The following is a 25,685-nucleotide window of genomic DNA, read 5'->3' on the forward strand; positions in this document are numbered from 1 at the left end:
ACCCTCATCTTCACTGAGTATTTTTATTCCCGGTCTACAAAGGCCACAATGTCAGGCATTTCATTATCTCTGTTCATTTTGGGCCCTTCATGTAATTACTTTTGTGCCATTTGATTAGCCTATATACATAGGTGAATTAACTCAGAAGGAACTCCTTAATTCAACTCCAGGGAGCTGGAAAAGGTGAGAAGGCAGAAAATCCCACAAAAACCTTTCTAGCAGATCAGAAAACAAAAGCAATATTTCTGGTCTGTGAGTCTCTTTCATATCCAGCCCAAGGGTTTGTTGGAAAAGCAAGGATATTAATCTTTCTTTAGTGGTAAAGTAGATGGAAACTTGGCTGTAGGAGAGCAAAAGTTTGCATTCGTAGTGTGGGTGCAGAAACTTTCTTTTGCAACCATGAGAAAATAAATCATAGAATCATAGACTGGTTTGGGTTGGGACCTCAAAGATCACCCAGTTTCAATCCCACTGCCATGGATCAGGTTGCTCGGAGTTGTTGCTTCCAAATATGCGTTGTAACATCCCAGAGTCTTGTTCCACCTGTGCTAACAAGGTACAGGAACACCAGACATTCAGTAAAGAGAAATAAAATTGCAGCACATTCCCATTTGGAGAGCAGGGCTGATGTTCACTCTGGAGAGTACTGAAGTCACTTCCTTCTTCATTTCCTTAGTTTGTGGATCTCCCTTCCTCTTCCACTGTTTGTTGACTTTATGAGTTCTAGTGGAAGAGGAGAGTGGTGGAGATTAAGGAGGGGCAGGGCACTGCAAAATGTGTAAATTCACATGCTCTTCTCCATCATGGGGGTTTTCTGAAATGTTCTGCATATGCTCTGGCCCTCGAATTTGTAGCATAATTCTTTTGTTTTCCACACCCCTCTTTCCCTCTTCTCCACTCTTGTGAAGCCCCACCTGAAGCACTGATTCCAGCTCTGGAGTGTTCAAGGCCAGGTTGGATGGGGTTTGGAGCAATCTGGTCCAGTGGAAGGTGTCCCTACCTGTGACAGGGGCTGCAACTGGATGATCATTAAGATCCCTTCAAACCCAAACCATTTTATGACTTTATGATGCTGATTTCATGATGACACAACTGTGTCATCTCAGTGTTCTGATGTGACCCGTTCCTGCATGCATCACACCTGCTCTCCCTGATATCAAAACTATCACAGCATTAACTTGAAGACAAAATTGAATCAACCCAGGTTTTGTTGGATTTTTTTCTTGGTTAAAACTAAGCAAAGGAAAAAAAAAATATATATTTTTTTTAATTTTTTGTTTACTTGCCTGATATCAGATCATATCAGTGTTCCTGCTTATTTTACACCAGAGTGTTTAGTCAGGAAAAAGAAGCCTGAGATTTAAGGTCTGTTTTCTGCTACTGTAGACAGAAATAAGCTATGTTTATATCTCTGCAATCTGCTAAGCCTCAAATGTTCACTTAACACCTGGTGTATGTTCAGGGCAAGTTAATCTTAAAATTATTAGTGTCTGTCTATATACAATGGCTGTTTATACAGGTGGGAGTGTTTGTGGTACACGAGAATACATGTGTTAATGTGCCTGTATAAATACCCACACGTACATGCATATGGGAATTCACAGACCTTTACAAGTGGATGAATTTAAATGAAATTTGGGGTGTTAATTTGAAGATCAGAATCAAAGTTGATAAAAAGAATGCTTTATGTGATCTTTGATGCTTTATTATGTTTCCCAAATATAAAGTGAGGATATCTCCACAAAATCAGAACTATTGACGACCTCCTCCATTAACACATCTCCTATTTCCTCATCCAAAGGGTTTTTAAAAGGGCAAGCTACCTCTTCCTATATTTTTGTTATTATATTTCCCTTAGACAATCCTGACAAGGGAGAATAACTTTAAACCAAATGTAGAATACACATTTAGATTAGACATTAGGAAGAAATTCTTCCCCGTGAGGGTGGTGAGGCCCTGGCACAGGATGCCCAGAGAAGCTGTGGCTCCCCCAACCCTGGAAATGTCCAAGGCCAGGCTGGATGTGGCTTGGAGCACCCTGGGGTAGTGGAAGGTGTCCCTTTCCATGGCAGGAATTTGGAACAAGATAATCTTCAAGATCCCTTCCAACCCAAACCACTCTGTGATTTCATGATTCTAATTCCATGATGATACAGCAGGCAGGATTTGTGAGCCTATGGAGGATCCACTTGAAGAATTGCAGCCCATGGGAAGGACCCAAGTTAGAGGGGTTTGTGGGGGATTCTCTGCCTTGAGAGGGACCCCACAATGGAGCTGGGGAAGAGTGTGAGGAGTAAGATGTGTGATAAACTGACCACAGCCCCCATTCCCTATTCCCCTGTGCCACAGCAGTGGAGGAGGGAAAGAAAGTAGAAGTGAAGTGAAGACCAGGAAGAAGGGAAGGTTGGGGAGAAGTGTTTTAAGATTTGATCTTACTTTTCATTACCCTACTCTGATTTTGATTGGTAACAAATGAAACTGACTTACCCAAATCAAGTCTGTTTTGCCTGTGGCAGTAACTGATGACTGACCTTCCCCTGTCACCATAGGACATGAAAGAAAGACGAAAGACTCCAAATATTTCAGAAGGCAAAGAGTATAGAAGGCTTTATTGTCTAATTCTTACCGCCTTTTATAACATGTTCCGATACAGACTTAACATGATTGGTGAATAGGAACGACACCTCTCTAATCCCATTGGTGAAACCATAGAAACAGCAAAACACCACCTGGAGAAAGATTGTTTTGGGAAAGGACAGTTGTTTGCCAAGATTGTTTTGAGAAGAAACTTTCTCAAGAACTTCTCCCTTGTGAAACAGCTAGCACTGCTAGCAGGCTGAAATCTCTTCAGACTTAGAAATGTCAGGCCCACAGTTATATTTCCACTCCCCTGTCCAGTTGAGGAGGGGAGTGACAGAGCAGCTTTGGTGGGCCATGTGACATCCAGCCAGGGGCGGAATGAATAAAACACCAGCTGGCAGCTTGCAGGATCTCTGTACTCATCCCTCTTGAGGTGCCCTCTGCAGTGGCCTCAGCTGCCCCCATGAGCTGGAGGCATCTCACCTCCCAGAGCCTCTCCATTCGGATTTGGTGGGCAGGAACCCCCTTCCTGTTGTGTTACCTGAGCTGGTGTCCCATCCCAAAGCTCAGCATGACTACTTTAATCATGCAGCACAGTTCTACACTCCCTGAGATGACACAGACCTCTAAGAGAGCAAAAGAGAGAGGAAATGCACACAGGCAAGAGAGGCAGAGAGAAACTCCGCACTCTGGCTGTTGTTGAGTCCCAGAGGAGAGCTAACTCAGTCTGTAATTGCTGTTCTGGATGGCTTCTGCCCTCCAAACAATTTTCTGCTGGTCTGCTGTTGCTTAGGCTGAATCAGGTTGATTTATTGAATGTCATTTTTTTTCTCCCCAGCCACAGACAAGAGAAAAATATTTGTTGAAAGGCTGTTGCAGCAAGATTTAGTTTCTGCCTATCTTGCATCAGAAGCTTGCTCACGTTTTATATTATTGTTTTTTCTTTTCCTTTCCTTCCCCTGTATTTAAGAAAGGAATGAGGACAGACAAACAGCATGCTCTGATTTGTCTTTCCATGTCCATACATGGTGGACCATGGGAGATGCCCCACGGCTGTTGCAGACAGGACAACACACAAGGAACATCTCAGCATTTCTTTGGTAAAACATGACAGACACTACAAAAGGCTGTTGGTTGATATTTTTTTTTCCTTGTTTCTGTATTTTCTCCCCCAAAGATAACAAGCACAAGGGGTTTGTTTTGCTTTATTGTGTTTTGGAGTGCTTCCATGTGCAGAAATAGGCCTCATAGGACATCTTTCAGGATCTCCTTGAGGTTTATTTTATAGCTCTCCTGGCTGCTTGCTGCAGAGTAGATGACAGCTCAGAATGTGACCTCGCTTGTAAAAATTCAGCAGCTCCTGAATATTGAGGCATCAATTAATTTAAATGCTAATTTATAGACCTTTAAAAAAAATGGATGGCTGGTTTGTGAGTAAGCACAAAAGCACATGTGCTAAATAGGATAGACCACTGACACTTTTGATCCCATTTTTATACCAACCTAAGGCAAACATTCCTAGAAATGAGTGTAACTCTTCCCTCGAGGACCTGAGCTGACACTGATAGAGGAGGCTGGGATCTGGCTCCATGTGAGAGAGGAATTATTGACTACACAGATTTGTTCTGTGTCTTTCTGAGGAGAGCATATTCCCCTCTCTGGTTTACTTAACGCCATTCCCATGTCTGGAATACAGCAGCGTCCTTAGAATATCATCAAGGGCAGGGTTACATTGGAAGTTTTCAGTGTGAGTAAATCTTCACCCCACAAAGCATGAGAGTGGAAGAGAGAAGAGGTTTACTTATTTGCTGTCATGGAAATACTTCAGTAATGCTCATTCTGTGGGGAAATAGGCTGCTGGGATTTGTTCCCACATTGGTGACAACACCTGGGTTTTATCACCCGACTTGCTCACAAATTAAATTCAAAAATGTTGAAATCTTTACCTCATTAAAGCAAAAATTGGGAAATTGAAATTTCTGGTTTACCTGCAAAAGCATATTTCCAACCATTTTTGTGTCAGACTTGAATTTAATTATTTTCCAAAAATCTTAGTACTATGCAGTGGCATTATTCACTTATTGAGTCAGGCTAAGTGACTCAAAGTGTCCTGCCATTTTAACCTAGTACATTCTGTTAAGAACTTCCCAAACTAATTCTCCCTAATGAGAGCCAATCCTCTGGAATTTAAGGGCCTCAAATTATTTCACATCTCTGGTTCTCTCATCTATCACTTTCATTTTATTGTTGACTAGTTTAATTCTTTTTTTTTCCAGAATGGATGATATTAAATCCTGTTTACTAATCTGAAAAATGGATTTCTCCCTTTTGGGGAAAAAAAAAAAAAAAAAAAAAAAAAAAAAAAAAAAAAAAAAAAAAAAAAAAAAAAAAAGAGGATTTATATAGAACTGTTTAAACCTGTCTCCCTCTTGCTGCAGAATATAGTGAATGAATTGCTGCCAGACAGGAAAGGCTGGTGTTAATTTGAAACCCAGGAAGCCCCAGCCTAGTCAGCTGGCAGGAAGACAGAATTTTGGGAATGGTGGTGGCTGCCGCACTCCTGGGTTCTATGCAGTCAGAGATTTATGAGGAGCTGTATTTCACTGTGAATTCTGCAACGTGTGTGCAAACATGGGAAACCAAAGGCAATCTGATTTTCCTAACAAACTCTGGTGCCTGGCAAGTTCAGAGGTACTTGGGGATGGAGCAGACACGGCAAGAAGGAGCAGGAGAGTAGCTCCAAGGTATATTCCATTATGGAAAGTCTTTATTTCTGGGTATTTTTCTTTCTTCTATTTCTTCCTTTGTTTTCCTTACATATATCAAGGACTTTGAAACTTCACATTGCCAGGTTAAATTATTCAACAGATTTCTTGCTTCAGGTCAGATTGTTCTTGTGCTCTGTGCTTTATAACTCTCCCGTTTGCTTTTCCTGAAGTGCAGTAGTCGCAGTTTTTCCTTCCTCACAGCTCAGCGCTGGCTCTCACTGATGCATATTTGCTAAACAGTAATTTTAAGTGTTATTGCAACATTATGGGAAGGATCTATTCTCTGCAGCTGCAGATGGTTGGTTTCAAGTACCTGAATACAAATGGCAAAGCTGAACCAGCACCGTTCACACACAACGTTGGATTTTCTTTCTCATTCTTCCCTGCCTCACGTAATATCTGGGGATCAGGACATAGACATCCCAACTCCTCTTGCCTAAATTACCTGGAGAGGGTCCTCTAGGAAGTCGATGTATCATCTGTTTTATTCCAGTGGAAATGCTTGGGTTGGGGGAGAGTGTGTGTAATTCAATATATTGCAGTAAACTCTGTATAAACAGATGTACATGCTAAAACATATTTGTGAGTTTTAAGCCACCTTCACTTAAAGTGCTGAAAAAGAAGCACAACAAAATAAAGCAGATTGAAGTGTAGAAAGGACTGTGTTTGTATTGCAAGGAACAGAAACAAAAAATCATGTCAGTGACAATTTAGCCAAGAGACAAATTAGCATTCTGGGCTTTTTCAGTATTATTTTTTGTTTGTTTGTTTATATTTTCCTTAATCATCTTTTGCAAAGCAGTCAAACAAGAGCAGAACAAGACATTAAAGTTAATTCCCAATTCTTCACATTTTGCTAAACTTTAACTTTCTCCTTTAAAATATTTTTTCAAAAAGCTTAGAAAAGTTCCCTACACACAAAAAAAATTGCCACTAATTTCTCCTCATTCCCCAGTAATGATTTACTAACACAATGCTCAAGTACAACCTCAAATTACTTAAATTTCATTGGTTTGCAAAATATTCTGCAGTATTTATAACTTAGGAGTAATGCCATCCATAATTAAAGCTTCATTATGCTTAACAAGGGGAGGAATGAAGTGCATTTTGTGGTGCTTTACATCATCTTTGTTTGAGGGAGTGTTTTTTGCTTTATGATGATTTCTCACGGCTTTTTCAGTCTTTTGCTTTTCCTCCATCTTCAGTTATTCAACAATTTGGTGTATTCTAGCACTCACAGTGGGAACCCCAGACCTCATTTTAAATTGATGCAGTTCTATTGCATTACGTGTTGAAGTGTTATGCCAGTTACATTCTCATAACAAACTTCAGTAGGAGGACATGGATTAATTTTGCACCATTTTCCAAATTTGCTAATAGGGAAATGGAGTTCTTTATAAAAATGTGGTGAAGGCAGTTGGATCTTTTGGGATGAACATGAAATCCCAGAGTGGGCCAGGCTGGAAGGGACCACAGAGGGGTCATCTGGTCCCACTTCCCCGCTCAAGCCATCCCAGAGCACAGGCACAGGATTGTGTCCAGACAGCTCTGAAACCTCTCATTAGCCTGCTCTGGTTTCACTAGTAATAAATTTGATTAATATCTGTCTGTTTTGCCCATGATGATATTTAGAGGTTGAGGTCTCCTGGTCCTTATCTCAACTTATGAATCCTTCATTATATTTTCAGTCCCCTGTCTACTAATTGAGGGGTGTGGTAGAGCAGATTTGGTGGGTGCCATGGTCAAACAACACACAGGGTCCCATGGACTTACAGTTTTCCAGACAGTCTGTGGAATCTCCATCCTTGGGGGCAGACAAAACCATGGCCCTGAGCACCCTGCTTTAGTTGTCTGCTCTGGGAAGGGCTGTTGGGCTAAATAATTTCCAGAGGTTCCTGCCCATTTCAATGTTTCTGTGATTTTCTGACTTGTACAGCTGGAAAAAAATATGCATCCTCTTTTAGTGTCTTTTTTTCTGCTCTGGTAATGGTGCCTTACTAGTAGTGCATTTAGCAGTGTCTATGTTATTATGTCTATTATTGCTAAATTAATTCTTTTTACAAGAGACAGTGTCAGATGATGTCAACATATGCTCACATTTACTCTTTTATATGCTAAGTGTTCAGAAATGAAGGAAACAAACTCATGGGTAATTTGCTGTGTTTTCACAGAGAAAATTTCAGAGCTGAATGTATTTCCTTTTTTTTTTTTTTAAACTACTCAAAAAACATAAAAATGAATCTGTTTATCAAACAGCTCTTTCCTTATTGCCCTGCCAATAAGGTAATTTCAAATTCAGGGAGTTTTTGATTGTATCTTCATCAGTTTATGAATAGCATCAGATGGATGCTGTGCTGAGAGATGGCCTTTTTCTGTGTAGGAGAAAACAGTCTGGGATGAATGGCCTGCGTCACCAATAACTTTTTTAGAAAGAGAAAGGCTTCCTGCTGTTGTTTTTATTGTTGTTTTTCCTTAGTCCTCCACAATTCTGAAAAGCAGCCATAAAATCTGATCATTCCACTTGTTCCTCTCACAAAGCCTGAGTCAGCTGGCTGACTTAGATCCAGCAAACCATGGCTCTGAGGGAATTTTTTACTATGGAGACCTAACAACTTACCCTTTTACTTCTCCACCAATGAAGATTTCTGGCTTTGCGTTTTTCTTTGCCAAACTGGACTGTGGAACTTTTGTGCCTTTTGTGCTTGGATATCTCCCATTCCTCGTTAATGTTAGGACTTCTGTCTTTTCAGAGTGACATGTTGGATGTGAACCAGATCATCAAAGACCTGGCCTGCATGGTGCACGAGCAAGGAGACACAATAGGTAGGTGTCACCTGAAAATTATGGGCTTTATTTACCTCTTCCACCATTCCAACGTGATCTTGTCCCTCGCGAACTGTCCTTTGTTGATGCTGGGATTATTTTCCCTGTGTTTTGAGCTTTTTGTGCATCCAGAGATGTCTGGATCTGACAAGCTGCCCTGTGCAATAAGGTTCTTGTGTTATGGGCAGTTTGCTGGTATATTTAGCATAAAATGGAATTCGCAGGGAGATGAATCCATTCCCTTCTGACTGCAAAAAGGAAGCTGGAGAATATATAACATTAATTGGAAAGGGATCCAATTCTTCCTTTCTACCTGGAACTGTAATTAAAAAACCAATAATAATGGCAGTTATTTTTATGATTATTGATGAAATTAGATAAAATTAACCAGCCTTTTGTTTCCAAATAGAATTTTCATTCCACATAGCAGGGTGCGCCTAACTAAATTTACAGAAGCCTGACATCAAGATATGCTCATATAAAGTCAGTGGTTTCTGCCCATTAGTTGATCTCCTCTTGTTCTCCAGCTACCAATGACTAGGAAAAAAATGGGTGGAGAAAGCTGGGAAGAGATGAGAGAAAACTGTTAGTCCTATCTTTAGGAGCAGCCCATCACTGAGAGCCACCACTTCTGGTGAACAGAGATCAGCTCTCGCTGACCTTTGTCTTCATCAGTGCTCTTTTCTGATGATGTGAAGAAAAATCAGCCTTTTTTTCTCTATCTCTTGGTTTTTATATGCACGATAATAATATGTGGTATAGTACTCCTGAAACAACTGCCCACTTCCAAATTTGGGAGCTAATAGCCCTAAAGGCAGCTTGAAGGACCTAAACTCCAGAACAGCAGGATTTGTGGGGATATTTCTCAGCTGGAGGCTCAGCTGGAGTTCTCAGTGGTGCTCCTGGGAGCAGGAGCAAGTCCTGAGACAGCCATATGCAGATTTTAAAAGCAGAAATTCTTCTCTGCTGCTTACTAATAGCTCTGGATTTCTTTACTGAGTTCATATCTCTGCAAATTTCCATTATCATAAGATACTTCCTATCACACTGAAATGAGTGATCTACACCCCTCTGAGAAACACCACTCAGGTTCACAGGGGTAGCAAAAAAAAAAAAAAATCAAAATTATATTTAAAATCAAATTTTTAGTATATTTTCTTTTTTTTTCCTTCGATTTTTTTTTTTTTTTTCCCTCTCTTGATGCTGGTTTGAAAGCTTATTTTTGTACATAGATAACTTTGGAGCCTGATTCATCTCTAAAAGCACATCAGATGCTAATGCCTTGAGGGACATGACAACATACATCAGCTAGCTTCAAGATCCTCACAACTCCTTTTCTTAAGCCAATATTTATTATTTTAAGACCTTGCCCATGCATAGAAGCCATCCCAGTATTAACTTCCCTGTGAGAAGCTGTTAGAATAAGTAGGACATTTTGTCTTTGAGCCAGCATAAGGTTTTTGTGGGGTTTTTTTGTTCTTCTTCTTCTTCCTCTTACACTCCAGCAGACTTTTAGCAGTTTTTTAAAGACTATCTTTTAATCCTGACAGACAATCGAGGTATCTTCCCCACCAGTTGCTGAAGGGTCCCACTGTTTATCTTTTGACATTCACTCTACACAAAAGTAAGAGAGATAAAGAATCAGGAGGCAAGAGATGTTGAAACCCCCGTAGTGAAAATTCCATGATGACAAGAGACAGCTCTCTGGCACTTCTTTTCTTCTTTTTTTTTGGTTTTTTTTTGGTTTTTTTTTTTTTTTTTGGTCCATTCCTCTGACATGCATGGAATGAGAGCTCTGTATGTGCTTGTCTAGGAAATACAGGGAAAATGCAAAACCAGGGAATATGAGACAAGCCCCTCAGAAAAATGGTCCCAGAGAAAACCCCTCTTTGGTTCACCTGAGCTGGGGAGAACTGTGGGGAGAATTTGTCTGATCTGTGCATGGCATAGGCAGAGCAGCCCTTGCTTCTTACAAGAGTCTAAAACGAGTTTTTCTGGCATGTGGGCCAGTCCCTTAATAAACACTTTGATGACACTCCCTAGGGGAGAGAGCAATTTCTGTCATGCAGGGAAGGAATAGAATGCAGGCTTGGGAGAAGATATCTCTGCTTTTTTATGTCCTCTGCAAACAAACTCTGTGCCCAAGTTCCTGGTCATGGCATCTCTTTGATACAAATATTTAATTATGAATTACCATATCAGTGAGCCCAAGCCTTTGAAACCAAAACAAGCCAATGGCCTGGGTTAGCTGGGAATCAGCAGAGTCTTCCCAACACAATCCTGCAGGAGCTCTTGGCAAAAACATAACCAGGGCAGCTTCATCACACGGGCTGCTGATGAGGAGAAAGAGAGCAAGGAGGAGGACACTAATAGGATAAAACAATAATTGGCTGTAGAATTGGTGTTGCTGACATGGTTTTGGGTTCAGTGGGACCCTCTTTGGGGATTTGCAGCTGCTGTGGACAGATGGGATCCGCCAGATAAGGAGACATTTAATAATGGTGGGGGAGGGAGGGTGTGGCCAGAAGTCCTGTAGGAGCAGAGGACAGGATTGCTGAAAAAAGGACATGGGGTGGTGTGGCAGGAAGGGTTCCAAAAGTCACCAAAATGAGGCGTGAGCAGGGTTACCTTCAGACCCAGATGGAAGTGAGCAGGGAAATGACTACCAGGCACCACCACCATGGACAAATATCCCAAATCCTCTGCAGGAGCTGAACATTCTGGGGTGCTAAATGCACATGATGTAGGGAATAAACCTGAGGATTCAGAGATCCGTGTGAAGTTGCAGGGCTACAGTTTTGTTGGGGTCATGGAGATGTGGTGGGCTGGCTCCTGCGATGAGCCTTGGCGGGATGCAGGCTCTTTTAGGAAGAGCAGGGTAGGAAAATGAGGAGGAAGAGTTGTTCTTTATAGAGAGAGCAGCTTGAATGCATGGAATGCTGCCTGGGGATGGATGAGAAGCTGATGGAAAGTTATGTGTCAAGATTAAAAGGAGGACAGGCAGAGTGGGTGAGACTCTCTACAGACAGACAGGAACAGCCTCAGCTTTTCAGGCTCTGGTCTTCTCGGGGGATTTCAACTACCCCACCCTCAGTTGGGAGGACAACACAGCAGGGCAGAAATATTCCAGGAGGTGCTGGTGTGCATTGAGGACAGCTTTGGGAATCTGATGTACAAGTGGAAAGATCTCCAGATGGCCAGCAGAGGTTCATCTGCACTAGATTTTATTGTCATGGCAGCAGACGGGTTCTGAAGCCAAAGCATCCAAGGTGTAAAGGCTTGGCACTGTGAGAAGTAAATTATGGTGGAGGCGATTGCAACAGCAACAATCACTCCTTTCCATACTCATAGATGGCCACTCAGCTGAACTGAAAGTTCCCCAACAGTCTGAAACATTCCCAGTATTTCATGCTGAGCGTCTCTATTTTATATGTGCGAGCTTGTGCTTTGATTGGTGGTACTGGGATATGGATGCAAGCTTCCATGCAATCCATTTTGTGACTGGTGTTGAGAAGAGAATCTTAAATCCTCACTTCCTCTGAAGAAAGTGTCAACAACACAGCTGCCAATATTTATATTGGAGCCTGATGAAAGCAAGTGCATGTTTGTCCAATTTGTAGACTTCTGTTTGTCTTGTAAGTTAGGTGAGAATAAATCTGACCTGAATAGGAGCAAGTGCTCTTCTTTTTTTTTTTTCCCATGGCAAAAGGAAATTATCTGTGTTTTAGAAAAGCCATTTCTCCATGCTACCTGTGTATGGAACCTTAACAGTAATGCCAGAATAAGACTCAAGACCTACATCCCTTATCTGAACTGCTCTAATTCAGCTTCCACCACTTCTATCGCTATTTACAGCTCCATTGCATTTCACAAAACACAAGGAAAGACCTGCATTGTTCTGAAAACATTCTGCGCTTTTAAAAGCATCACATCTTGGACTCTTTTGAGCAGTTTTGGGACCAAGCTTTGTGTATCTGTAACCTCCCCAACTCCCTAAAATGGGAAAAGATCCCAAGCTCACACAGTGGCCACTTATTTTAATATTGCAAGAGCAGCAACACAGGAAGGGAATTACCAGTTCCCCACCTCTTTGTCCAGAATGAATGTACACAAATCTATCTTGGCACAGAAAATCTCACTGGCTGAAAGAATCGTGGAATCATTGGACAGTTTGGGTTGGAAGGGACCTTAAAGTTCGACCACTTCCAACCCCCCTGCCATGGGCAGGGACACCTTCCACTATCCCAGGTTGCTCCAAGCCCTGTCCTACCTGGCCTGGAACACTTGCAGGGATGGGGCTTCTCTGGGCAACCTGTGCCAGGGCCTCACCACCCTCACAGGGAAGAATTTCTTCCTATTAAACCTACTCTATTTTATTTTTAATCAGTTCCCTGCTGTTCTGTCACTCCAGGCCCTTGTAAGCAATCTCTCTCCATCTTTCTTGCAGGCTCCTTTCAGGTACTTGAAGGCCACAATTAGGTCACCAAAAACCCTTCTCTTTTTCAGTTTGAACAGTTCCAATTGACTCAGCCTTTCCTCTTAGGAGAGGTGTTCCATCCCTCAAATTGACTCGGTGGCCTCCCCAGAACAGATCAATGTCCTACTCTGTCAAGCTCAAGACTTCCTCAGACTTTGTTTTTATACCAATATTTGTCCAGACTTAGATGTTGGTGCTGCTTAGCTTTCACTTCACTCTTGAAGTCTGGACTTTTTACATACAAAAATAACTGTGTGAAAAAAAATCCTAACACGATTTAATGTTGATGTTCCCTCACTTAACAAACATCTCTGCCAGGTGTCTGTCAGGCTGGAGCCCAGAGACCTGGAAAAAAGAAGTAAAGACATGGCAGCTGCTGGTTTCCTTCAGTCAGGAGGAACTTCTTGATGGGCCAATGTGTTCAGTCCTTGCGTGATGTTCCATTCACTGAAGTGCCACATTTTCACTTGTTGCTTAGTGATGGTAACAATGGCTACAAACTTCCTTCAAAGGAAAAGATATTTGATGAATGCAAATGGGTTGCTTATTTTGGAAGCTTTGGAATATGGGGAGGGTTTTCCAGTTTTGTGTTTGAGGTGGGGATTTTTTATTATTTTTGTTGTTGTTGTTGCTTTTTTCCTGTGAAATCAAGTCCACTTTGTTCCCTTTCTGACCTGAAGGCTGGTTTGACACGTAAATGCTGTCAAAAGAGGCCATCAGCACATCCTCCTCCAGTCTGACTGCCTGGATGGCACAGCCAGGAGTCTGTTGTCAGACTGCAAACTGAGCTGGGAAATCATTCAACTGGAGCCTTAACTAAACCCTCCCGAGTTATGTGCCTCAGTTGGGACATCTGCAGAAAATGAACACATCTTGAGAACAGTCCCCAAACACCTGAATGTAACAGCTTTAATATCTCTGATCAGTTGAATGTGGCCTGCAGTCTCTCATTTGGTTGAGATTCCTGAGTAAACTCAGAGGAGGCTGTTACGGGAACGTGTACAATTATGTTTATTGGTTCCTGATGGATTGGGAAATCTTCTCTTGGCTGTGTTGCTTTCAGGCACTTGATAAAACCCAGAGTTATGTGTCAGTACAGAGCACAGCCCATGAAGGAAGGGTACACTGGGGTGTTCCTGAATCTATTCCACCTCCCATTCACTCCCCAAGAAACTTCCCGTATCTTTGTTCACCTTCAGAGTATGCCCTGTTGTGTTGTGCTAAGACTAACAAAACTTCATTGCAAACCACCCCAGCTACTGAAATATGGTGTTATTATCCTTAACTGCCTTGTAGGCAACAATTTGAGGGCCATGGTCAGTGGGTCACTGGCACAGGTTTCCCAGAGAAGCTGTGGCTGCCCCACCCCTAGAAGTGTCCAAGGCCAGGTTGGATGGGTCTCTGCTCAGCCTGGTCTAGTGGAAGGTGTCCCATGGCAGAGGGTTAGAACAAGATAATATTTACGGCATCTTCTAAGCCAAATCATTCTGTGATTCTATGATGTGTTTTATACTGATGTCTTAAGTTTTAGCTTTTGTGCTTTTCAGATTCTGTGCTGCCCAGGGGTACAGTTCTGAGCCTCACATTCAGTGTCACTCAGCTCTCTTCGCAGAGTTGGGAGACAAAACAAATCCTTTTCCTGAGACCAAGGACAACTTTGAGTCCCAAAACCACAAACAACTGTGGGCTGAAGAGAGAAAACAAGAAGGATGGGACCTCACAACCTGAAGCTGTAATTGGACAATTAAACCTCAATATGCAAATGGACCAAAACTTATAAAAATGTAAGGCCTCGTGACCAGTCATTCTTTTTGTGACCATTTGGGGTCCACCTTGGGTGTAGACCTGGCCAGGTCCTGTCCTGCCCGAGGTGTACCCTTAAAGGCCTTTCAATAAATATCTACTTTATTCTCCAGCTCTGTCTAGACTCTGTTTCAGGTCAGCCTTCCCAAGGCATCAATACCACTCACCTTTCCCTGTTTGTCTGGACTGCAGCAGGGGTGGCCTCCACTGGGCAGCTCTCTGGACAGGGCTGGACAGCCTCAGTTTCATGTGAGGCACTGCTTGGTGACCTCTGCTGTGACAAAGTTGTTGGAGCCAGGTTGTGGGCTACTGTGATCTCTGATCGACTCATTCTACTCGAGATAACAAGCGACACAAAAATTGCAGGAGCTTTTGTTCCTCTCCACCTCCTGCTCTCTGTGAGTGTGATTTTTTGTGTCATCCCTTTATGACTCTCACATTAGCTCTGGTGCTGGCAGTGCTGGTAAGACAGCACATGCTGGTTTACAAGGAGAAGAGTGATGGGCGACTCTACACTTGCAAATTTCTTAACGCCTAAAGATTTGTCTGCTGTGTTTGTTTCTGTGTTTGACCCTCATAATGTGATTGGGCTGGTATAATTACAGTTAATGAGCCAGCTAATTTTGTACAAGAAGCATGGCTCTTCCTTCCACGGGGTTTATTGCCGCCCCTAGGATTCTTCTCACATCAATTTATCCAAAGCAGTTTTTGGGAAGTTAGAACTGCCGTGGCCTCAGTTTCTACTAATGCTTCAACTGAGCAGTGAATTTCAGAAAGGCAGAAGCTGCTCAGGTGGGTAGTTAGTTTCTGCTGGGAGGTGCAATTCTCTGCCAGACAGACTGTTTGGGAAACATGGCTCGAGCAGTTTAAGTAAATCAAACAGTCCATGTAAAGCAAAAGAGGTCAAGCAAATTGTGAACGTCAGTGACCTTACTTGGTAGGTAAAATATATGATCTTTCCAATACAGCAAGCAGAAATAAAATATATTTATTTCTATGAATCCACACCCCCACCAACCTTATTATTCCGGTGACAAATTCCGATTGGAACTTCTTTCATCAGCAATAGGACTTAATAACTCAGCTGTGCGATGGAAAGTGAGTTTTGTGTTAATTATAGACAAAGATAGACTTGTGAAAAATGCTGCACGCAAATGAAATTAAGGGATTTATCCAAACTGTTTCAATTCAGAAGCTGGATTTGGGGAAAAAAAAAACAAAAACAAAAACAAAAACCCCAAACCTTTACTTTTTTTTTTTTTTTTTTTTTTTTTTTTAATTTGCAAATTTAAAGAAACATATTTTATTTTTCTGTAACTTGGGTGTCTTACAGAATTTAAAAAAAAAAAAAAAAAGTTGAGTGTAAATCACAAGGAAAAGGTTGCCCAGAGAACTAATGGACTCCCCATCCCTGGGAGAGTTTGAGGCCAGGTTTGACAGGGCTTGGAGCAACCTGGAACTGTAGAAGGTGTCCCTGTCCACGGCAGCAACAAGATAATTTTAAGGTCCCTTCCAATCCAAACCATTCCATGATTCTCTGATGCTATGAAAAGAAAAGGTGTGCTACAAGAAATTATCTGGAATTTCCCATTCAAAGCTCTTTGAGCTGTTTGGCTCTGAAAATTACTTTCAGAGATTACTTGGTGAACTAAGAAAATCTGACATACCCACAAGTTACGTCACAAAAAAACAAAACAAAACCAAACACAAAAAAAAAACAAAAAAAAAACCAAAACAAAAAAAAACCACCCCAAACCAAATGAACAACAACAACAAAAAACCAAACAAAAAAAACAAAACAAGAAAAGAAAAGAAAAGAAAAGAAAAGAAAAGAAAAGAAAAGAAAAGAAAAGAAAAGAAAAGAAAAGAAAAGACACCCACACCACCTCCTGTTGAAATAACTTTTTTTAATCAGAAAAAGAAGGAAACGGGGGAAAAAAATCAGGTGTGTTGTCATGATATAATATCCTTACATGTGCTAATTTTGTAGGTTTAGAGGTAGAGCCTTGGGTTGAGTATCCCAGGCCATCTGAGGGCAGCATATGAGAATTAAGGACAATTTGGGTGGGTCACTGAGAGTGGGCAGTGGTTACTGTCTCCAGAACATGCACCCTCAGGACACTCCTCATGTGCTGATCCTTCTTCTGAGGCAAACATCAGGAATCTGAGGCCACTTGTCACTGTAAGGAAGGACAATAAATTGCTTTGAAGAAGCCAAAGTGATAACATCCCTGCACTCTGCCATTCAGCACCGAGCAGATGGTAGGAGGTGCCTCATCCTCTGACAGGACGTGTTGTCTTCCAGCAGATACACACAGGAAAATGTTTGAATTTTAAATCCCCGGGAGGTGTATCCTGGCAGGCATGGCAAACCTCTGGCAGGGCAGTACCATTTTTCAGCACATCCATATGCAGCAGATACTTGACATTTCCAAGATGCGTTTCAAGGACAATATAAATCATTCAGGAGAAAAAGTGCTGTGAATTTATGCTGGTGTTCGGCCACTGCCCTGTAGCCACTTTTATTTATTCATACCAAGGGGTTTGGGCTGTTGGCTGAAGAAAACCAACAAGAAGAGCTGGTTATGACATTTTAGGGTACTTTACACAGTCTTTCCATGCCTGCCTGGAAAATGGTGCTGATTGGTTGTTCAGTGCCTGAGTCCTTACCTCTGAGGGTTACAACGTGTTGTGTGGAAGAATTAGAGCTCTGCTAAAATCAGATAGGATGGTAGGTTCTATCTGCCTTTTTTTAGAAGCAATAACCACAGCTCCTGATGACTCACAGTCCTGAAAATTGTATTTTCTTGCACCAATCAAAGCCAGTGTGACCCATTTAGCCTGAATTTAACATATGAGCACGATTATTTTATAAATCCTCTCATGTGCAGAATTTATAACTCAATGTTTACATTGAAGTTTGCAAATTACTAACCCTGAGCCATTTTCAACTTTGCTCTGGAAGAATTGTCATAGTTTTCCTTCCCTTTAGCATCCACAGTTCTGTCTTCACTAAGCCTGAGGGTCTTTTGTTCACGGAATGACACTCACTTAAAACTTTCCAAGTACATGGCAATTTAAATGGCCAAAATTAATTTTCAAGCTGAAAGCAATTTCCCTCCAAACTTGGCTTTTAATTAGGAAAGAAACCGCTATATACTCCTCTATATACCAAAATACTCCTTTTTTTCCCTTCTTCTTTTTATTGTGCCTCTCAGTATGCTTTATTGATTATTTTTAGCCAGAAGTTGTGGCGATAAAAGAGGGTTAAGCTTATTAAAGTGCTAAAAATAAAAGCATACTATGAGAACCTGAAGGGGCCCATTTTGGTTACTGCCAAGTGGGAGCATTTAAAAATTCTCATTCACGATCTCACTTTCCTGTCTTTCAAGTGGTTTAGCTGAAATTCTGCCTTGTGAAACCCATCCATTGTTGCTGCTGTAAAAAATCTGGTCATGTGAGTATTTCCTTGAAAGATTAGGGCAAAACCCCCACTCCAGCCACCGTCAATCCAGTAATTTCCTGTTGGTCATTAGAAGGGCTTGATCTCAGGACACAGAGAAATAGCTGCAATTGAAAGATAGCTCTTGGGGTCATCATTATTTCCATCTCTGTGTGATAAATCTGTCATAAAATCATAAAAAATTGAATCTAAAGCCTGGCTAGCTCTGTCACCTTCACTACTCCTATGTGCAAGACTGTTTTAGATGAAAAATTATAAATATTTTCCTAATTCTCTGATGTATTTGGTTGCAAACACCATCTGCTTTGGTGCAGCCCTGTCCCTGAGTTTATCAAAATGTCGACTGCATCCCCTTGGGATTTTTGTTTTCAAATTGTGCAATAAATGTGTCACCAGACTCTGAGGGCAGAAAGTTTTCATGGGATTCAGGTTCTTTGAGAAATTACGGACCCAGGGCTGGATTATCTCATCTCTTTGCGAACAAACTCTCTGTCCCTTCATCCCAAAGCCAAAGGGACAGGAAAAGGCAGATCCCTCCAGCAGGTTTTTTCTGCCTACTGAGGACTCTGCCACCCTTGTCTCTCCATCCCCAGGTACCCCCCTGGGTACCCAGGTACCCAGGTACCAGGTGAGGTACCTGGCGAGGAGCCTGAAAGTGGCCAAGGTGAGGCTGTGAACCACCACTTGTCCAGCAAAGATTCACTGAAATGTCTGTCAGTGACATATTCACCACTGACTTATTACCATCATTGAATTATTGCTCCTTTCTTTGTGACTTGAGCCAAATTCTCTTTCCTCTCCTTGCTTTCCAGTGTTAATCAGCAGAAATACCCTGTTTACATATTTATATCTCATTATTGTAGAATTTTAGAGCTGGTTTGGTGGTATTTATTTTTTGTTTGTTTCACTTTTCCCCCTGTGCCTCAGGATTACAAATTTCTTCAAAAAATAGAATTTAAATGGGAGCTTCACTTATTCCAAGGCTGGTATTCCCCCACTGGGAGAAGGAGTGAGCAGAAACTGTTCCGAGCCCCCTCTGTACCTTCCCATCCCCTCATCCAGGACATGTGGCACACGTCCTTCCCACCTGGGAAAGCCTGTGCTGGGAAAAACAGCGATGATGTTTGCAAAAACAGTGCCTAAGGTGTGGGTCTCTGATTCCACGGAGCACAAACAGGGTGCGCACAGTGTTTAATTTTATCTAACGAAGGAAAATCTCCTCAGGCCTCCCTGTGGGCAGCGGAAGGTGTTGGGTTCCTCTGGAGGGCCTTTTAAGGAAGCTAAATTAAGCTGCTTCTATGATTTCCTTCTTCCCCAGGAGAAATACAGACAAATTACTCTTGTTTTAGAAGGATATATTTAATACACTTCTCCTCTGTAGCTTCTCTCTGCCTAAATGATTAATTTTCTGAATCCAGCCTTTAAGAGATGTTGAGCAATGAAGGGTGTCTGCACTCGGATCCCAAGAAACTTTATCACAAGTGATTTCTGTTAGACTGATTAGGCACTTGGGGTTCTACTCTTTTCCTCTTTTGTTTGTTTGGGTTTTTTGTCCTCCTTTTCTTTGCTTTTTAAAAAATGTATTTTATTTTGAATTATTACTATAAGTGCATAATTGCATTAACAGACTTTAACACTGTTTCATTTGAAAAACTGAGTGCAACCCCTTTCCACAAATTACCTGCAAACTGTCACTTCTTTGTCCACCACAAAAATGTTGAGATTAATCCCTGCTCTTTCCTTTAGAACCTCAAGGAATAAATTACTTGAATCTTTTATGATATGTCTTAATCCAACTCCTGATACTATTAATTGAAGAATTTCTATTTGTTTTATTAAGGATTAGAGAAATCCCTGGAACCTTATTCTCCAATTTCTACCTGAGGCTGGGTTCTCCTGATCCAGTTCATGCACTCTGTGGTGTATTTTGTACCCCAAACCACCCATTTGATCAAGAGACAGACCAAGGGCACACGCTTTTCCACTGTGAGCAGAAACTATTGGCTGCACATCTCTTGAGGGACAAGCTGGTCAATATTTCCAAGATTTCTGCTGGGAAAAAAAAAAAGGCAACTTTTTTTTGCAGGTTTTATACTATAGCTGTCTTGCTTTCTAAGCACAGTCAGGAGTCAAAGTTAATATTTGTTTTCAATGGAAGTGGGGAGCTGCCAGTTGTGATGGGTGTGTGATAATCTTTCTTTTCCAGTCTCATTTTGATTCCTTGTGGTTCCTTCAGGCTTTCCCAGAGCCAAACATAGCAATGTAGGGTGAGATTCTTCTCCCTTAATTGTAGATTCCAGCAATTTGTCTCAGTCTGAGCCATTTTACAGATCTCCACTGCAGCTTGGAAATGTGGTCCAGGAGTTTGGCTGGTGGTTTGTTTAATCTGATCCACTCCTGGGGAGTGGGAGGAATTGCACACCTGTGTTTTCTCTCTGTGATATTGTCTGAGATGATTTGATCAACAACAGACACCTGGGCACGGCTAATAACCCACATGGACCCACATGAATCTTATCCCTGAGCTCTAATAACAAGATAATTTCAGGTGCCATGTCCCTTCTATAACTTAATCCAGTAAATTTATCAGTCTTGAGCCATTTTCCGTTGAATTCCTTGTCACTCTTCCCATTGACTTCAGAAGGAATGGGATGAGAGGCAACCTTCGTCCTGTCAGGGGGCATGTGGAGAGCCACCAGTCATCCTGCCTCTCACTGATGGGTTGGATGTTCATCAAAAAGGGGTGTTGGTCCTGCTTCCCTGCAGAACTACTGGTCAGAAACAAGAGACTGCTCCTCTCTTCATGCCCATGAGTAAATTGCTGAAATGCTGTTGGTAAAACCTTTGTTTTTTTGGTTTGTACCCTGTAATTATCTTCTTTTAATTTACAGATAGCATCGAAGCCAACATTGAGGCCTCTTCTTCTAACGTAGAATCAGCCAATGAGCAGTTGGCAAAAGCAAGTCAGCACCAAGTAAGTGGGACTAAAAAAATCCTAAAAATGCTCTCCGTGATAGTATTTACAGTAAACAAAACACCTGGCAGCTGTGCACCACTGGATTTGTGCTATCTGGGAAGATGATAAAGCATATTCTAAGTAGGAACTAAACTTTTATATATATATAAATATATATATATGATTAGATTACCCTAGCACAGACAATTTGCTTTAGAGTAGTCATTAAGAGATCTGCATATTAAACAGACATTTCCCAGTAGTAAAGTCAACAATTAGCTACTGTTGTTCTTGGAAAGACACCATAAAAAGCACATCATTTAAGTGCATATGTGCTTCTGTTTGGTGTGTTTCCCTATAATCAGGCAACAGTACTTTAAGAAAACAACTTGAGTTGTCAAACAACATGATGTGGTTGGTGAATAATGGCTGTGGCGGTGGTGTTCAGCACTTTTCAAAGGCAATTTGAGGGAGCTTTTTCGTGAATTGTTTTGGTTTTTTCTTCACTGGAGCAAGAATAAAATATAAACACACACACATGCACACACAAACATTAATCTTTTTGAAAACAGCTTGCCCAGAAAGAACTCTTTGATGGTTTTAGTTAGTACTTTCTAGGGATGAAGGAGGGTGGGGGAACAAACAAAGAAAAAATTGTTATCAACTGCTTTGCAATGGACAGAAGAAAAACATGCTAGTTATCTTTTTTCCTTAAGTATAAATTGGTGATTTTCATGTGTCTGGAGTTTTGACAAAATGTAGCTGAGGTCCATGAGAGCACATGGTGCCTGTTGGTTGGTCCTTGGACAGTGTGAACTCTGAATCTCTGGGGCAAACCTCCAGACCAAAGGAATAAGACTCACAGGCATTTTACTCTGATGTAATGGAATGATGTGAGTTTAAAATGACCTATAGCTCATTTTCTGGTGAAACACATTGTCCCAGTTTTGGGTAATAAGAGTGCATTTTGTAGAACTTCGATATTGCAGAAAATAAGCGCTGTCTTCAGCTACGTTTTGGTTTTTAATGTATATATATTCAAGATAATGTGTGTCGCCCTGCATGTAATCCTGCATTCACTTTGAAAATAACTTGTTACATACCACATGAAGTCTAAAATGAAGCTGGGATGAATTTAATACTTGACCTGACTGTGGAGCTGATTACAAAGCTGCAAATGAGTTAATGATGACTTTGGCAAAGAAGGTCAAAGAGGAGTCAGGCAGAAAATAAATGCAGCACAGTCTAAACGCTCCGCTTTCTTCATCTAGCAGGAGCTGCTGAAATAGCCTGCCCAGACAGGAGGCCCCTTTTTCCTCAGATATGTTCATCAGGATAGAGGAATAGCCAGTTTTAGCAAGTCAATCCCTGGCAAGGGCATAAATATGAACCGATTGGTGTACATGAGAAAACAGAGTCTCTCTTGCACTTGAAACCAGCCCGTAATGACAAATATCATTTACAAAACTTTGGCTGCTAAAGGAAATCGCAATCCAGATCTCCTGTGCAGCACAGTGAACTATCCTGTGCCCTACTGGGTGTGGATCACTGGAAAAAATACGTGTAAATCCAGCTCACTCCCTGTCACCATGAACAGAAAATGAGGTTAATTTTAGTCAGTTCCAGGGCTGGCCTGCTGGCCTGGGGCCGGTCAAAGTTGCAGGCGATGCCTCATGTGTTCTGTGCCGTAATATCTGCTCATCTTACACCCAAACAGCCCTCATGGATGCTCTAGGGAGGAACATTTGGGTAATGCAGTGTGAGTACAGGTCATCCTTCTGGGTGGTTTGCCTGGCTTTGGCTGCTTTGGAAATATCTGGGATGGGTTTGGGAGAGTGATCAGGCCATGTGGGTGAGCTGCCAGAGCCTTACACACTCTAAATTCCATCTGTGCTGCTCAGGGATCGAAGGCGCGAACTGTTTCTTAAATCTTACTGAGCGGTTTTCCTTCTTATGTTAAACTGCTGATTCATGAGTGTGTCTGCTTGTTACTTATGTTACAGTGTCATTATCCTGTAAATGCAGGCTGGCTTACAAACATTTGTTATTTATTACTGTTTGTACATACATAAACATGTGTGTGTTTATGCAATATTTTTATTAGTCAATGTAGTGTTTTTATTAGTCCATCAACGAATGTATACATAAATTGAAAAATCAGAAATGTCAACAATGCTGAAACATTCTGTCGCGGTGCTGTTCCTCGCGCTGATGAGCGCGGCCACGGGCTAGCTCAGTCTCCTGCGCCGCGGCAGCGTGTGAGGTCGGAGTGGCAAGTCGGGTGAGCCACCTCCTCCCTGTGGGTCTTGGTTCCCCTCTCAGCGACGGCCAGCAGATGGCGTATGCAACCCACGGCAGCTAATCAAAAGGCGGACTCCTCTGGGCTCAGTTAAACAGGATTTTATTCAGGGGGAGAGGCAGCACGGGGCTCAGCACTCTCTGGCCCACAGCCCAGAAGAGACCCTGGGGGCAGGCGTGCACGAGCTTTTAAAGTGGGGTGGAAACAGGGGTGGTGACAACCGGTCAGCCAGTCACAGGGATCGGGGGGGTTAACCGGGGGTGTGAACCATGGAACTGGGGACCAATCACAAAATGAGGGGAGGGGGTCTCCCGGGCCCCAGCCTATCACTCGGCACCCTTCCCGGAGGATTCTAGAAGCCAGGGAAGGGTCTCTGAGTGGCAGGCAGGCGACCACGAGGAGGGGGGGGGCGGGGATTGACAGCGACAGGTGCAGGGAAGGGATGAATGACAGAAAACGTCGGGTTTTACAATAGACAAAACAACAGATGCAGAAGGGAAAACCAATGCAGAACACAGGGGTATACAGTGAACTAAACCATTATAAAAATAACTTTAAAATCTTACAAAAATAACTTAATAACTTAATAAAAACAATTCTCACACCACCACATCTCCCCCTTTTTTGTTTTTTCATGAGGAGTGGGACTGGAACGGAGGAGGGAGGTCAGTGATGCTGCGTTGGGTACCCCAGTTCATGCTCTTCTTCATCCGGATTTCGTTCTCCGTCTTCTGGGGTCCCCTCCAGCACCTCTTCCAACTCCAGTCCTTCCTCCTCATGGTCCTCTTCTGATGGCATGGTGACATAGTTAACTGTGGGGGAGTGTGAGGTGGCGGAAACCAAATTATACAACATCTTTTTTAAAAGTCCGAAAGCAAGGATAACAAGTAATAAAACAAACAAACACAGCAACCCAGTTTTATCATAGATGAAGCCCAACCGGATATTCCCCAATTAGAAGACAGTCCGCCCAGCCAGTCTTTGGTCTCCCTTTTGAGGCTGGTCACTTGTCGGATGGTGGTGTAGTTGTTCGGTTGGTGGACCAGCCATCCGACGACTGGGAGACTCAGGCTGAGCGTTGCCAAGGCTCCGAGGGCTAGGTGGAACCTCCTCGGAGCGGGGAATCCGGCTCGGGTTGCTGTTATGAAAAACTGAAAGACACTAAACAAATATGTTACTTAAATTTGACAACAGCAGGGAAAGGGATGACTCCGCCCGGAGCTGATGTTCAGCTCTCCTCATTCGATGTTTTCCTTTTTCGCCTCCACGCTGCCATGGTGACTTGCGGACTGTTGATTTTGCCAGACCCTGGGCTTTTGGGAACATAGGGCCTCACCCACTTAGCTGGAATCCATTTTGGTCCCGTGGGGGTGGACACGCAGGCGTACCCACGTCCCCACGTGACTAGATCGTGTGGCCCTTCTGTCCCTCCAGACCCAGGATCTCTGACCATGACCTGCGGTCGTTCTTTGACCCCAAACAGCGAGCTGGCACCGAAGTGCCGGACGATGGGCGGATTGAGACCTTCGTAAGAACAATTCAGGAAATTAATGGTAAACAAAGCTCTGGCCAGCCTGACTGATGGTGACTCTGTCTTGAGGACCTTCTGCTGCTGATGTAGTACACGCTTGATGGTCCCATGGGTCCTCTCAACCATGGCTTGGCCTGTGGGGGAGTGGGGGATGCCGGTCTTGTGCTCCACCCCCCATTGCTGCAGGAAGCTACGAAGCTCCCTGGATTTATACGCTGGGCCGTTATCGGTTTTCAGTTCCCTCGGAATGCCCATGAAGGAGAAGGCGTGGATGAGGTGTTTTATGGCATCCCCGGCCTTCTCCCCTGTGTGGGCAGAGGCGAACACGGCTCCAGAAAAGGTATCCACAGATACATGAACATACTTTTGTCGTCCAAATTGTGGGAAGTGTGTGACATCCGTTTGCCACACCTCACAGCTCCTCAGCCCTCGGGGATTAACCCCTGCATGTAAAGTTGGAACAGCCTGCTGGGAGCATGATGGACACGCGGCCACGATCGCTCTGGCCTGTTCCCGCGTAAGGTGGAAACGGCGAACAAGGCCAGGCGCGTTTTGGTGGAAGAGCTGGTGGCTGAGTTTCGCCTGCATAAAGATGTTTGGCAGGGGGGCCATCTCAGCGGGGGCAGCAAGGGCATCAGCCTTCCTGTTCCCCTCTGCGATGAACCCTGGCAAATCGGTGTGTGATCTCGTATGCATCACAAAATAGGGTTGCTCTCGGTGGGAAACCAATCTAACTAATTTCGAGAGCAAGTCATAAAGTGCTATGTTGGACACCTCCTGTAAAATCGCCTGATCTGCTCTGGATACCACCCCCGCCACATAGGCGGAGTCTGTGACCAGATTAAAGGGTTCGGGAAACCGCTCAAATGCCCTAACGACAGCGGCCAACTCAGCGACTTGAGGTGATCCTTCCACCTCGGCAATATCAGCCTCCCACTGCTGAGTTTGAGGGTCCTTCCAAGTCAGAACTGACTTGTGGGACCTT

The 25,685-nt window shown here is 42.8% G+C and overlaps 1 protein-coding gene across 1 annotated transcript in view; it reads left to right on the forward strand.

Annotated features, from left to right (window-relative positions):
- TSNARE1 (t-SNARE domain containing 1) overlaps window positions 1–25,685 on the forward strand; it is a 275,941-nt gene that overhangs the window by 65,708 nt on the left and 184,548 nt on the right. The window contains exons 6-7 of the mRNA XM_040070046.2: window positions 8,099–8,171; window positions 20,806–20,888. Coding sequence (XP_039925980.1) covers window positions 8,099–8,171; window positions 20,806–20,888 — 156 coding nt within the window. The remainder of the gene's footprint in view (window positions 1–8,098; window positions 8,172–20,805; window positions 20,889–25,685) is intronic.

Source organism: Hirundo rustica, chromosome 1 (assembly GCF_015227805.2).
Source record: "Hirundo rustica isolate bHirRus1 chromosome 1, bHirRus1.pri.v3, whole genome shotgun sequence".
NCBI classification, from domain to species: Eukaryota; Metazoa; Chordata; class Aves; order Passeriformes; family Hirundinidae; genus Hirundo; species Hirundo rustica.